Raw genomic sequence first — 13,905 nt, 5'->3', positions numbered from 1 at the left:
AGTGTAGTAGCCATTGTTCACCCCCCACCACAATTAATGTTATACATTTATCATTCATATATCATATATCATTCATATACATAAACCCAAACCCACCTGTTGGGACTTAGCCTTGCCGTAGCGCAGATCAGTGACAAAGTGTTCACAGTTATATGAGGCAACGTTGTACTTTAGGTTTTTGCCCACCATTGCATTGGCCTTCCGCACAATCTCATTGAATGCATGGGGTTTGTACTTCTTGTCAAGACTATTATTGACATTCCATTCATGTTTTCCAACCACATCCCATATCTTCTCCTTCAGGACACGACCATCTGCATTTTGGAAAGACACAGTGCTAGATCATTTGTAATAAACAAAACATGTTCAAAAATAAACATGCTGCTGATTGTGAAATCTTCCTTGAATTATGTGGCGATTGTGACTCAAGAGTTGGGAGTTTGCCTTGTAATCAGAAGGTTGCCGGTTCGAGCCCCGACTTGGAAAGTCTCGGTCATTGTGTCCTTGGGCAAGACACTTCACCCGTTGCCTACTAGAGGTGGTCAGAGGGCCCGGTGGCGCCAGTGTCCGGCAGCCATGCCTCTGTCAGTGCGCCCCAGGGTGGCTGTGGCTACAATGTAGCTGCCATCACCAGTGTGTGAATGGGTGGATGACTGGTTATGTAAAGCGCTTTGGGGTCCTTAGGAACTAGTAAAGCGCTATACAAATACAGGCCACTTACCATTTATGTGTAAATACATATTTATGTGTATATATATATATATATATATATATATATATATATATATATATATATATATATATATATGATGTATTAGGTAATGTTCATATGTTGACCAGATTTGTATTTTTCGTTAGGGATGTTTTGTTTGTTATCTTGGCCTTAGTTCTCCCTGAAGTTAAATGTCAGTCTGAACCAAAGAGATTTAAACTAGCAGAAAATAAACCTTTAAAAATGCCATCTTGACTCCTCTTTTCTATTTTAACTTTATCTTAGTCCTTCTTATTTACTAGACTAGCCAGGGGACATAACTACATATATTAAAAATATATATATTTCTTTTAATATATCTCTAATATATTAGAGATATATTAAAAGAAATATATTAAAGATTGTCAGGGTCGGACGGTGCCCAGACCGGTCGACCTACCTATGTGTGTATATGTGTGTGTGTTTTCCTCTCTTTCGCCCTGTTTCTCTCTCTGCCTCCGTTGCGATTGTTTACGGAGGTCGTGTAGCAACAAGAGACCTCCAACCTGGAAGCACTGCCGCTCTGCGCTGCCTCACCTGCGACCGATTCTTCACCAGCTGCTGCCAATCATCCACCATCTTAGGCAGGACTATTTAATGGTGTGGCTGAGCGACAGACAGCGCTGGAGTATTTCACTAAGCGTGGTAGTGTTACAAGCCATTTGCATTGCTAAGTGTTGTCAGCTCTATTTGGTGATTTACTGTTTGTTGTCTGTGTGCGACTAGGAACTGGGACGGAGGATATTCACAAGCACAAGGAGACACTTGGAGGAGAGACGGGAACTCACTACCACGCACAGTCTGAGCATGGGAAGGAGGACGCACCAGCCACTATTTACACATTCAAACTATTGTCAACCTTTATTCCACTGTAAATAAATGCACTGCTTGCATTCAGAGCTCCACACCTGAGTCCACTCTATCCTCAACCGTGAAAAAGATATATTTTTTTAAAAATTCCCCTCTCGATTTAGATTAATCAATTAACCTATTACTTTGGGTGTTTTTGGTCCACCACGATAACAATCACACTTTGTGCACAGCTCTCTCTCTCTCATTGTACTCAGTGACCAATTTAAAAAATCTTAGTTTTTCTGCATTATTCACTTGCTTACTGCGCACCAGTCTACCATTGTGTTCAGTGCTGTCGGCCTCTTTTGTTTTTCAAAACTGACCTCAAAAATGACAAGAAAGCCTTATTTCTGCTGTTCAATACTGACAAAATGTAAACTTTTAAAATATGCCAAATTGCAAAACACTAAGCTGTGTCTCTAATAAAAAAAATCTGTAACTTTGCTCTGCTTCACTTCAGCAGTGTGAGGTAATGTTCATATGTTGATTCATTGTTTTCTTCCATTTTTGTTCTACTTCAGAATATTTTTAAGGCGGTTATCTGCTATAAAAAGTCAGGCCAGGAAAATGTCCTTCATGTTTTTTTGTGTTTTATCCTCAATTACTCTGACAGATGTGAGTGAAGTTGCCCCCCCCCCCCCCCACCTTCTTCAAATCCAACAAAAGTGCTGGTTTGTGCTGCAAAAAATTTCGTTTGTGCTTTTATCATTTTAAAGAAATTTAAATTTCTAGAGGTCATCGGAGGTCAACCAGCCCCCCCACGTTACCCAAATCAAACAAAATTGATGTCAGACATTTGTGCTACGTTTGAGCTTGTTTGTGCTGGAAAATATTTTGTTTGTTCTGCTATCATTTTAAAAATATTAATAAAATAAGGTCTTGATGTGTGCTTAATCATCCAGGTAAATAAATCCCAAAAGGTTGATTCTGTTCATCTGGACGTAGCGTTTTCAGTGGGAGAAACGTTTCGTCACTCATCCAAGTGACTTCTTCAGTCTCAGCTCACATGTAGGTTTCCCCAATCTTACAAACAGTACACTTGCTCAGTGACTGAAACTAGCACCACTGAATGAACAATGGGCTGGGAGGTTAGAATGATTTTTAATATGTAAATTCTTATGACCATTGATCAACGACTACTAATCATAGCCTACTGATCAATGGCCATGAGTACCATTCACAGAGAGTTGGGGAATGGCTGCAGTCACAGCATTGTAAGACGGCAAAAGATGGGCCTCCCTTCTTGATTCAGAGATGGTCAGCATCCTGACAGCCTGATGGACGAAGCATTCTCTCAGTCTGCTGGTTCTGGCCTGGAGGTTCTTCAGTATCCTTCCTGGTATGTTGGTATGTTGCTGGGGTTGTGGGCGGGTGGGTGTATGGGGACCCGGCCCTGGTGCAGGGTACTGCCAGTGCATCAAGCCACCTGGGAGCTCTCCTCTCTTCAGGAACTCACTCTGCAGGAGGGGGAGATACAGGAGAGGTGGAGGAAGATCTCAGCCTGGGCGTCTATTGTCTTGTGTAGTCTGGAAGATGAGTGGATGACGGGGTGGGTGCAGTTTTCTGTGGTGGGGTCAGGTGGGCTGTCCCGGGCTCTGTGGGGCTGGGCGGCGCTGCTGTTCCTTTCCCTGGCACATACATATAGGATCTTGGGGGTGGGCACGCTACACGGACTCCAAAAGACCATCAGGGTTTACACCTCACCCCTGTCGTCGTTGCCCACCTCTCAATTTTAAATACATGTAGACATTGAGGGCTATCAGGAGGGGCTGTGCGCTTACCTGCTGCTCTCTGGCAGGTAGCTCCATGCCCTCCTGGGTTTTAAATGCACCTTAGAACACACATGCATCAACACTACATATGAGCGGGTGGAGGGAGGTTTTGGAGTCTTCTCACACTCCCGTTCTCTGCGACCTGCTGGAGCGGGGGGCCAGGAGGAGGAGTTGGCCGTCCGACTGGGGTCTGGAGTGTGGGGCCTCCCTGCTGCTGCGGAGTCGGGGCAGTCTGCTTCTCCCCACCGCAGGGAAAAGGGTAACACCACCTGGGTCTGGGTGCAGTTCCCCCCTCCAGGGGCAAGGGTACCTAGACCCTGTTCTTAGAGTACGCTTGGGGAGTGTGATTGTGTGTACAGTGTCTCTCTATGTCTGTCTCCACGTTGGTTGAGTGTTGAGTAATTGCATATGAGAGCATGAGGGTGGGAATGGATGTTTGTATCTGTGTGTGCCTGTATGTCTGTGTCTATATGTCAGGTTGGGTATCAGACGCCACCTCTCTGGGGACATCTCAGGCCCTCCAAGGTATGGAGGCCTACCTCCCCCCACCACTCCCCCTGCCGGTGGCAGACTCCCTCAGACATCGGTGCGTTGGTAGTTCTTTGTGTCCGGGGATGGGCGTCCAAGTACACACTCCTTGGTGGCTCCTTATTGGGGCCCGGAGCCTGGGGCTCGCTCGGGCCACTTTGGGGGTGGGGTGCCCTCGGCCTCTCGGCCTGGGGCTCGGTCACTCAGGCACAGCTGGCTGCCGGCGGAGCTCATGGGCACGTCACTGCAACCCCCCCCCCCTGGCTTCTGCTCCGTGGCTGCTGAGTGACCCCTCATCTGGGACTCTCCTCAGCTCTTTCTGGGATAGTGGCGCAGCTGCCCCTCTGTTGGTCTTCCTTGGTCTCTTGTGTTCTGAGGGCCTCTGGATGTCTGGAGTTTTGATCTCCTCCATACCTGCTTCATACCCTGGAGGACGGGGCTGTGGCCCCCCCACACCCTCTAGCAGATCATTACATGAAGAAATCTTTTAAAAAACAAGCACGTCCATGCTCACAGGTGTACACACGGGTGATCACACACACAAACTACACCCTTTTTGGCTCCTACCTCAAAGCACACTGTGCGCTGTCAATCTTACGTGCTGCACAATAATGTTTAATATTTAGTATTTACTGTTATATTCCCATATATCATTGTGATGTTGTTTATTGTATTGCTCTTATTTTCTTCTGCTTGTTTTCTTTTTTCTTTCTCAACAGGTGATCCAGGTGATTGATATATGTATTTTTTTTTCTGTCTGCTTATTTAGTTGGTTTTTGTTTTTTGCCCTTCTGCCCCGTCCCTCTTCTCCGCTGTTTTTTCTCCCTCTTCCTTTCTCCCTTTTCTTTTCCTCATTCAAGTCTGTCCCGTATCTAGCAAGTGAAAATAAAAAATTAAAAAAATAAAATAAACAATAAAAGGTGAATCAAATAGACCATTACGGCAAGGATGGGATGGTCAATTTGGTAAAGTAAATCCGTTGGGCATCTTTCTTCACCTTTAGACAATAATTCTGATGGCAAGAGAACCAAACGGGACAGGCAAAAAACAAAAAAAAAGAGAAAGCGCTTTAGTGACAATGGGAAGGAAAAACACCCTTTTAACAGGAAGAAACCTAAAGCAGAACCAGGCTCAGGGAGGTGCATCCATCCGTCACAACCAGTTGGGGACGAGTAGATGAAGAGAGGACAAAACGATATGTTTTGGTATTGTAGGACCCACATTTGTTCAAAAACAGCTCATCCTTTAGCCATTCCACTGTCAACTGTATTTCTTTTCCAAATTTAAGCAAACTTTGGAATAAAAACTGTCAAGCACTGAAACGTAGAAATGCTTCAAAATCCAACAACGACCTCATGCAACCTAATGTGTGGATGTTTTTTTGGCTCTACTCCTGTGTTTAAGGCACATTTTGTATCTAGCATTTCATCACATCATACTTCATTGACTTTTGGGATGTTTGTCCATACTTTCCTGACATTGTCTAGTCGAGCAACTTTTTTCTGCTCTGTTTGTTAGTCGACTCTCCCAACATGGCTCCATTTGAGAAATAAACTCTGAAAACCACAGAGAATCACTCCACTTAATCGAAAAGCCGCAGCAGCGGCTTGACCGCCTTGATAATCTCTCCAGCGCTGCGAGCAACCAAACCCCAGAATCTCCTCTGTTGCTGCCAAACTCCCGCTGACTCCCAGCTCAGAAATGTGTCGCTTCTTTGCTTGGGGACAGCTGCTTACTGAGGATTTATTGTCAGTCCATACAATCATTCAGATGGGAGCATAAACCCGAAGCCCACAATAAAATATCCATATCCCAGTTGTTAAAAAAAAAAAAAAAAAAAAGGATCCTTCCTGATGGCGGCAAACTGAAGAAGCTGTTGAAGGGATGAGTGGAGTCACCTGTAATGCTGAGGACCTTCGGAATGAAGCAGATGCAGTAGATCTCCTGGCAGGGAAGAGAGGTCCACACAATCCTCTCCGCTGCTCTCACTACCAGTTGTAATTTTTTTTTCTGCAGGACCCAGTGCAGGAGTCATACCACACAGTGATGCAGCTGGTGAGGATACTCTCAACGATGCCTCTGTAGAAGGTGCTCATAATGGGGGGTAAATCTCTTGCGCTTCTCAGTTTGCCGAGGAAGTGGATTCGCTGTTGGTCTTCTCCACATTCAGGGACAGGTTGTTGTAGCTGCACCACTCTGCCAGATGGTTAACTGCACTCCTGTAGTAGGCCTAATCATTGTTGCTGATATGACCTACCACAGTTGTTTCATCTGCAAACTTGATGAAGGTTGGAGCTGTGTGATGGTGTGCAGTCGTGGATCAGCAGAGTGAAGAGAAGGGGGCTCAACACACATCCTTTGGGAGACCCTGTATTCAGTGTTATTGGGCTGGAGGTGTTGCTGCTGACCCGTACTGTCTGCTGTCTTCCTGTCAGGAAATCCAGCAGCCAGTTACACTGCGAGGTGCTGATCCCCAGCAGATCCAGTTTGTGAATGAGTTACTGGGTAATGAGGGTGTTGAATCCTGAATTGAAGTCTATGAACAGCATTCTAACATATGAGTCTCTAGTGTCCAGATGTGTAATGGCTGAGTGAAGGGCAGTTGATTCCATCATCAGTTGAGTGTTTTGACTGGTATGCAAACTCAAATGGATCCAGGTTGAGGGAAAGAGATAATTTGATTTGATACATGACTAACCGTTCCAAGCACTTCATAATGACAGAGGTGAGTGCAACCGGATGGTAATCCTTAAAGCAGGAGGTAGATGACTTCTTCAGTACAGTACTGATGGTGGAGGCTTCAATCCATGTGGGAACGACAGCCTGACCCTAATGATGTGTTAAAGATGTCTGTGAAGACATTTGTGAGTTCCATAGCATAGTCCGTCAGTGCTCGTCCAGGGATGTTATCAGGACCTGGAGCTTTGCGTGTATTGATTTTGGCAAGGGATCTCCACACACTGTCTGGGGATTGTGTCACCACGGTCTGCAGAGTGGGCTTGCAGTCTGTGATGGCTTGTATTCCTTGCCACTGCCTCAGAGTATCTCTACTTTCGCTGAAGCTTTGCAAAATCCTCCTGGAGTACTGCCTTTTTGTCTCTGATGCCACGTGACAAGTTTTCCCTTGCTGTTCTTAGGCTCACATAATCCCCGGCTTTGAAGGCTGCATTTCTCAACCTTTGGAGCCTTTAGACCTCACCTGTGAGCAAAGGTTTCTGATTGGCCCGGACAGTCATAGTGCTGGTCTCTGTGACATCAGCGATCCATTTTGGGATGTAGGCAATGACAGTTTCCGTATATTCCTGAAAGTCTGTGGTGTTGTCATGTGTGACGGTCTGTTTAAAGATCTCCCAGCCTGTGGTGGAAAAGCAGTCTTGCAGTTCCTCTGAGGACCCTTCTGGCCACACACGTACCTGCTTACAAACTGGTTTGGTGACTTTGACTAGGGGCCAGTATGCTCGCATTAGCATAACAGTGATGTGATCAGAGGCACCAAGGTGCGGGAGGGAGAGGCCTTTGTAATCTCCTCTCTGGGTGGTGAAAACATTGTCCAAAAAACAATGACACAAATGAACATAATGACACCACAGGGAAAGAGAAACTAAACACATCAAAAAAGACACTCAAGACTTTTTCAAAAATAAACCAAGAAACACTGAGAAAATAACAATAATCAAAGAATAAAACTAGAACACACAAAACACTCTGTCGTAGACCCAGTACCATGACAACGGGATGACTACGCTTTTTTGCTGAGGCAGCAGTTGTCCTGGATCAGTTGGAGTTTTCTTTAGGAGCCTTCCCAGCTTCGACAAAAGTCGAGCTGAGATAACCACATTTACTCAGGGCCTTCTTGATGTGATGTTCTTCTGCTTCCTTGGCCACTGTGTCTGTGGAGATGGTGTTCACTCTATGTTGTAGCGTCCTGACACCCAGTTTGTGCTCCAGTGGATGATGAGATACTGATCCGTATGTGTAGGTTTATGGTACATATCACCTTTTAGATGTCCCCTATTAATGATGGAAATCTCACAGTCTAAGAAGGCTAACCTGCCACTTTTCATATCCTCCCTGCTGAATTTGATGTGTTGGTCCACCGATTTAATGTGATCTGTACATTTTAGTATGTCCTGAGATTTGATTTTCTGGTGTCATCCACTTGCCTGAACCAATGACTTGGTGATGTTCAAGGGTAGGATAACTGTCATGATACTGGGTCTGAGACCCAGTATTTTGTGTATTTTTGTTTTATTTCGTTGATTATTGTATATTTCTTTCTTTCCTGTTTGATTCTGAAAGAGTCTGGTGTGTTTTTATCAGTGTTTAGCTTCACTTCCCTGTGACATCATTATTTTTAATTTCAGTTAGCTGTTTCCCCATGTGTTCTCACTTCCCCTGATTACCACTTGTGTATTTCAGTCCTCTGTTTTCTGTGTTTCATTGTCAGGTCGTCTGTTTTGCTACACCATAGTCAGCCCTAATAAAGGCTCTCTTTTGGTTTAAGTTGAGTTCCGTCTCCTACAGTATCTGCTTTTGTGTCCTGTTTCCAAACACATCGGCGTAACCTGCCGTGACAGATAACAAAGTCCGGTTTTCCACTTCTTCCATGCACAAATTGGCTGCAATGGGTGAAACTGGGGAACCCATGGCACACCCACGTTTCTGCCTGTAGTACTGAGCCTTATACAAAATACGTGGAATTAAGACACAGTTCCAAAAGCAAACACAATTAATCAGTGCTGAGAGTGGTCCTGTTGCTGAGGTTGGGGTCATCCTGTAATCTCTTACGGTCTACCTCCAACGCTTCCGTGACTGGGATGCAAGTGAAGAGAGATGTTACATCTCTCTTCACTGTACATGTACTGTTTATAAGATTGGGGAAACCTTCAGTCAGCTGAGAGTGAAGAAGTCACTTGGATGAGTGACGAAACGTTTCTCCCACTGAAAACGCTACGTCCAGATGAACAGAATCAACCTTTTGGGATTTATTTACCTGGATGATAAGCACGCATCAAGACCTTATTTTATTAATATTTTTAAAATGATAGCAGCACAAACAAAATATTTTGCAGCACAAACGTAGCACAAATGTTTGACATCAACTTTGTTTGATTTGGGCAATGTGGGGGGGCTGGTTGACCTTTTGACCTTTGCATTTTCATTAATATCTTTAAAACAGAAGCAGCACAAACGACAATTTTAGCAGCACAAACCAGCACAAACGTAGCACAGTTGATTGACACAATTAATGTGGGGTGGCTGGTTGACCTCCGATGACCTCTAGAAATTTTCTTTAATATCTTTGAAATGATAGCAGCACAAACCAGCACAAACGTAGCACAAACGTTTGATACCACTTTTGTTGGATTTGAAGAAGGTGGGGGGGCCAGCTTCACTCACATCTCTGAAAGGCATCTGCTGTGATGCAAACACAGCTGATGAAATCTCACAAGTGTCAGCTTTGTTTTTATACATAGATATAAAAATATGGATATATGCTGATAAATGATCAGAATTATAATATTTCTAACTGTCTGAGTCAATCGAATCGAATTGCAACCCTGCGACCTTGTGGGGTTTGTTTCGTTTGTTTGTTTTGTTTGTTTGTTTTTTGCAGCCTTCTGCCTAATTGCAAAGGTCCTCTCTCTCTTATTTTTACACTGTTTGCAGGACTTACCATTCACTAAATGAACAACAAATCCATCATCACCAACATATACAGCCCAGTGCTTGTACCCATTGCGGAAGATCTCAATCAAGTCACCAGGCTTTGGATTCTAGAAGACAGAAAAAAAAGTTTATATTGTATCAGTAAAACATAGATAAAATTTTTAAGTGTTTTGTTTTTTTGTTTTAATCTTGGAATGTCAGAATCATGTCCATGTGCAGAGTTTTGACTGGTCTGACTTACCCGACCATTTCCAGCATCTACAGGGAAAAAAAAAATTTTTATACACGTAATCTTAATGTAATCTCACAACATCAGATATGTCATAAGTGAATTTTTGGTTTTGATTTTATTTGAAGAAACCATAGTGAACTTAAAAAAGACCACCATTTCAAGAATAAATGTATCTTTTGTGCTGTGTAACCTGTATTCATGTTGATATACCATTTATAGTATGACCATTCCCTGTAAATATAGAATTGTCCACACATGCAAATCTAATCACAGCTCATGTATATTACATTTAAACTGGCTTCTAAAATTCTTAAATATTAGTTTTCTGTTGCAACACTGGATCTGGTTAGCTATCACATGTTAGAAGACAAACTTTGCAATGACACTTTACAATAACCACACACTAGTAAGTAATAGTAATTAATTAGTCATTTTTAATAATGCATTTTATTTAAGGGCGCCTTTCAGAAACCCAAGGTCACCTTACAAAGAACAAAATTGATAAAAGGAACAGTAGTCATAAAATACATAAAATAAGTTAAAATTGCAAAACAGAGCTTGACAACAGATAAAATCAGCACTAAAGCAAATAAGCAAGTTTAAACAGATGTGTTTTGAGCTGTGTCTTAAATACGGAAAGGGAGTCAATATTTCTTATGGCTGGAAAAATGAATAGCAGATGATGATCTGAGAGGGCGGGAAACAGTGGTGACATGGAGCAGGTCACACAAATATGAAGGAGCAGATTTATGGATACACTTGTATGTAAGAAGTAAGATTTTAAAATTTATCCTGGCTTCTATGGGCAACCAGTGAAGCTGCTGAAGAAGTGGGGTAATAACGGAGTACGAGTTATGACCCGAGCTGCAGGATTTTGAAGAAGCTGGAGTTTATGAAGGGACTTTTTAGGGAGACCAAATAGGAGGGAATTGCAGTAATCAATACGAGACGTAATAAGACTATGGACAAGGATGATAGCAGCACGGGGAGTAAGGAAGGGACGGAGTCGGTTAATATTACGTAAGTGGAAGTATGAAAACCGGGTTATGTAATCAATGTGAGACTGGAATGAAAGAGTATTATCAAATATGACACCCAAACTCTTAACCTGAGGGGAGGGAAGGGTAGGAGAGTTTTCAATGTTAATGGAAAAACTGTGGAATTTGGTTAAGATAGATGGTGTACCAACAAGTAAAACTTCAGTTTTATTACTGTTAAGTTTTATAAAATTCGAGGAAAACCAGGATCTGATCTCAATAAGAGAGTTTGACAGGGAGGTAGGTGGGAGGGATGAATTGGGTTTAGAAGAAATGTAGAGCTGGGTGTCATCGGCATAACAGTGAAAATTTATATATATTTTTTTCGGAATATATGACAAAGAGGGAGCATGTAAATAATGAATAAAAGAGGCCCTAATACTGAACCCTGGGGCACACCAGCAGTAACATGATAGAGACTTGAAGGATGGGATTTAAATTGGATAAACTGAGTGCGGTCTGAGAGATAGGAGGTGAACCAGGCAAAGGGGGGTATGACTAATGCCAATGGATGCTAACCGGTTCAGGAGAATATTGTGAGAAATGGTATCAAACGCCGCACTAAGATCAAGAAGGATGAGGATGCATAGTGTTGAGAGGTAGTTATATTTTCCAGAGCTGATTTAGTGCTATAGCTTGCTTTATGCATTTTAATAACAGATCAATTTAGGAGAAGGCCAGCTGTAAGAGAGAACTAGGTCAGAGGGTGACAGGTTGCCTTAGCAATAGAGGCTTAAGTTAGTGGAAGCTTAATAATACAGGAAACTGCAGGAGATGCTTTGTGCAGGGCTGCAGAGTACAGGATGTAGACAGGAAGTGAAGCTAGGCAGAGTGCAGCACAGGAGTTGTTTTTATAGGAGACCAGAATCAGCTGCCATCAGAAGGTCATTGGTAATCCTTAACAGAGCAGTTTCTGTGCTATGATTGGGGCGGAAACCAGATTGAAATTGTTCATAGAGATTATGGTCATTAAGATGTAAATGAAGCTGGGAGGCGACAACTTTTTCAAGAATTTTTGATTTGATATAGGGCGAAGATTATCAAAGTTATTTGGGTCTGCACCAGGTTTTTTGAGAATTGAAATAACAGAAGCATTTTTCAGAGATGAAAGAACGATTCCAGTCTTAAGGGAGGAATGAATAATATTGGTTATGAGAGGTGCTAACAAGGGAAGACAGGCTTTAACTAACACAGTGGGGAGAGGGTCAAGTGGACAGGTGGATGACTTAGATTTTTTAATAAGATTAGATACATCAGTTATGGAGGGAAGAGTAAAGCTTGAAAATAACTGACAGGAAGACAGTGGGGGAAACAGGAAGTCTCCTCCATCCAGCTCCATCCCCACATTACTGGCCTTACAGATCAGTTTATTGAGTCTTTTAGCATCAGCGACCCTCAGCCTGCTCCCCCAGCATGCAACAACGTAGAGGATTGCACTGGCCACAACAGACTCGTAGAAAATCCTTAGCATAGTCCGGCAGATTTTGAAGGACCTCAGTCGCATCAAAAAATAGAGTCGACTCAGGCCCTTCCTATAAAGTGCTGTGGTGTTTTTAGGCCAGTCCAGTTTATTGTCAATATATACTCTGAGGTATTTATAGTCCTCCATAATGTCAACATGAACCCCCTGGATTGAAACAGGGGTTAAGTGTTTCCTGGTCCTCCTGAAGTCCACGATCAGGTCCTTGGTCTTTGCCACATTGACCTGAAAATGATTCTGCTCACATCACGTGACAAAGGAGTCTACCACAGCCCGGTACTGTGTCTCATCATCTCTGCTGATGCATCCGACAACTGCAGAGTCATCAGAAAACTTCTGAAGATGGCAGGTCTCTGTGCAGTGGCTGAAGTCTATGGTGTAGAGGGTGAAGAGGAAGGGAGAGAGGACGGTCCCTTGTGGTGCCCCTGTGTTGCTGATTACTTTGTCAGACATACACTGTGGAATACGCACATATTGTGGTCTTCCTGTCAGGTAATCAACAATCCAGGAAACCAGAGAAGCATCCACCTGCATCGCTGTCAGCTTATCTTCCAGGAGGGTCGGCCTGATGGCGTTGAAAGCACTGGAAAAGTAAAAAAACATGACCCTCACAGTGCTCGCCGGCTGGTCCAGATGGGTGTAGACATGATTAAGCAGATAGATGATGGCTTCCTCAGTTCCGAGACAGGGCTGGTAAGCAAACTGAAGGGGATTCTGATGTGGTCTGACTATGGGTCGGAGCTGGTCCAGGATGAGCCTTTCCGGGGTCTTCATGATGTGGGAGGTCAGTTCCACAGGCCTGTAGTCCTGGGGGCCACTGGGGCATCGCGTCTTTGGTACAGGGACGAGGCATGATGTCTTCCACAGCACTGGGACCCTCTGCAGACTCAGACTCAGCATGAACAGTTTATGGAAGACTCCACAAAGCTGGGGGGCACAGGCCTTGAGGACACAGGGACTCACTCTGTCTGGTCCAGCAGACTTGTCTGAGTGGAGTCTCCTCATTTGCATCTGAACCTGGTCTTTAGTGAAAGTGATGAGTGGGGGAGGGGTGTCAGGATTCTCTCCGGAGGCAACAGCACTATGTGGAGAGAGAGGCAGACACTGTGGTGTGGATCTGGATTCCAGGCTGATTACAGTTGAGGTTGTGGGGGTGTGAGCAGTCACTGCAGTTTTGAATCTGTTGAAAAACAAATTCAACTCATTAGCTCTGTCTTCATGCCACTCCACACCTCTCTCATGCTTTTCTGCTGTAGTTTCCACTCCAGCTTCCTCCTGTAATTGTCCTTAGCCTCTCTGATCTTGTCCTTCTGTAACACCTGAACCTTTCTCACCTCCTCTTTATTGCCCCCTCTGAAAGCCCTCTTCTTGTCGTTGAGGAGGGCTTTGATGTCCTTAGTCACCCACGGCTTGTTATTTGGGTAACAATGAACATTCTGAGCTGAAACAATGGAGTCAGTGCAGAAAGTTATGTAGTCTATGATACACTCAGTAAGCCCATTGATGTCCTTGGCGTGAGGTTCACAGAATGTTTCCCAGTCGGTCACCTTGAAACAGCCCTGTAGTTCCGCTAAGGCCTCCTC

General features: G+C 43.8%; 1 protein-coding gene across 1 annotated transcript in view; it reads right to left on the bottom strand.

Annotated features, from left to right (window-relative positions):
* LOC148098655 (phospholipase A and acyltransferase 4-like) overlaps window positions 1–13,905 on the bottom strand; it is a 28,982-nt gene that overhangs the window by 1,794 nt on the left and 13,283 nt on the right. The window contains exons 3-5 of the mRNA XM_087851445.1: window positions 9,815–9,831; window positions 9,581–9,680; window positions 97–314 (exon numbers count right to left, since the gene is read on the bottom strand). Of these exons, the coding sequence (XP_087707571.1) occupies window positions 97–314; window positions 9,581–9,680; window positions 9,815–9,831 (335 nt within the window). The remainder of the gene's footprint in view (window positions 1–96; window positions 315–9,580; window positions 9,681–9,814; window positions 9,832–13,905) is intronic.

Source organism: Neolamprologus brichardi, chromosome 14 (assembly GCF_056152115.1).
Source record: "Neolamprologus brichardi isolate AB-2024 chromosome 14, ASM5615211v1, whole genome shotgun sequence".
Taxonomy (NCBI): Eukaryota; Metazoa; Chordata; class Actinopteri; order Cichliformes; family Cichlidae; genus Neolamprologus; species Neolamprologus brichardi.
Note: the sequence above shows the minus strand (reverse complement) of the source record. Positions and strands in the feature narration are given on the sequence as shown.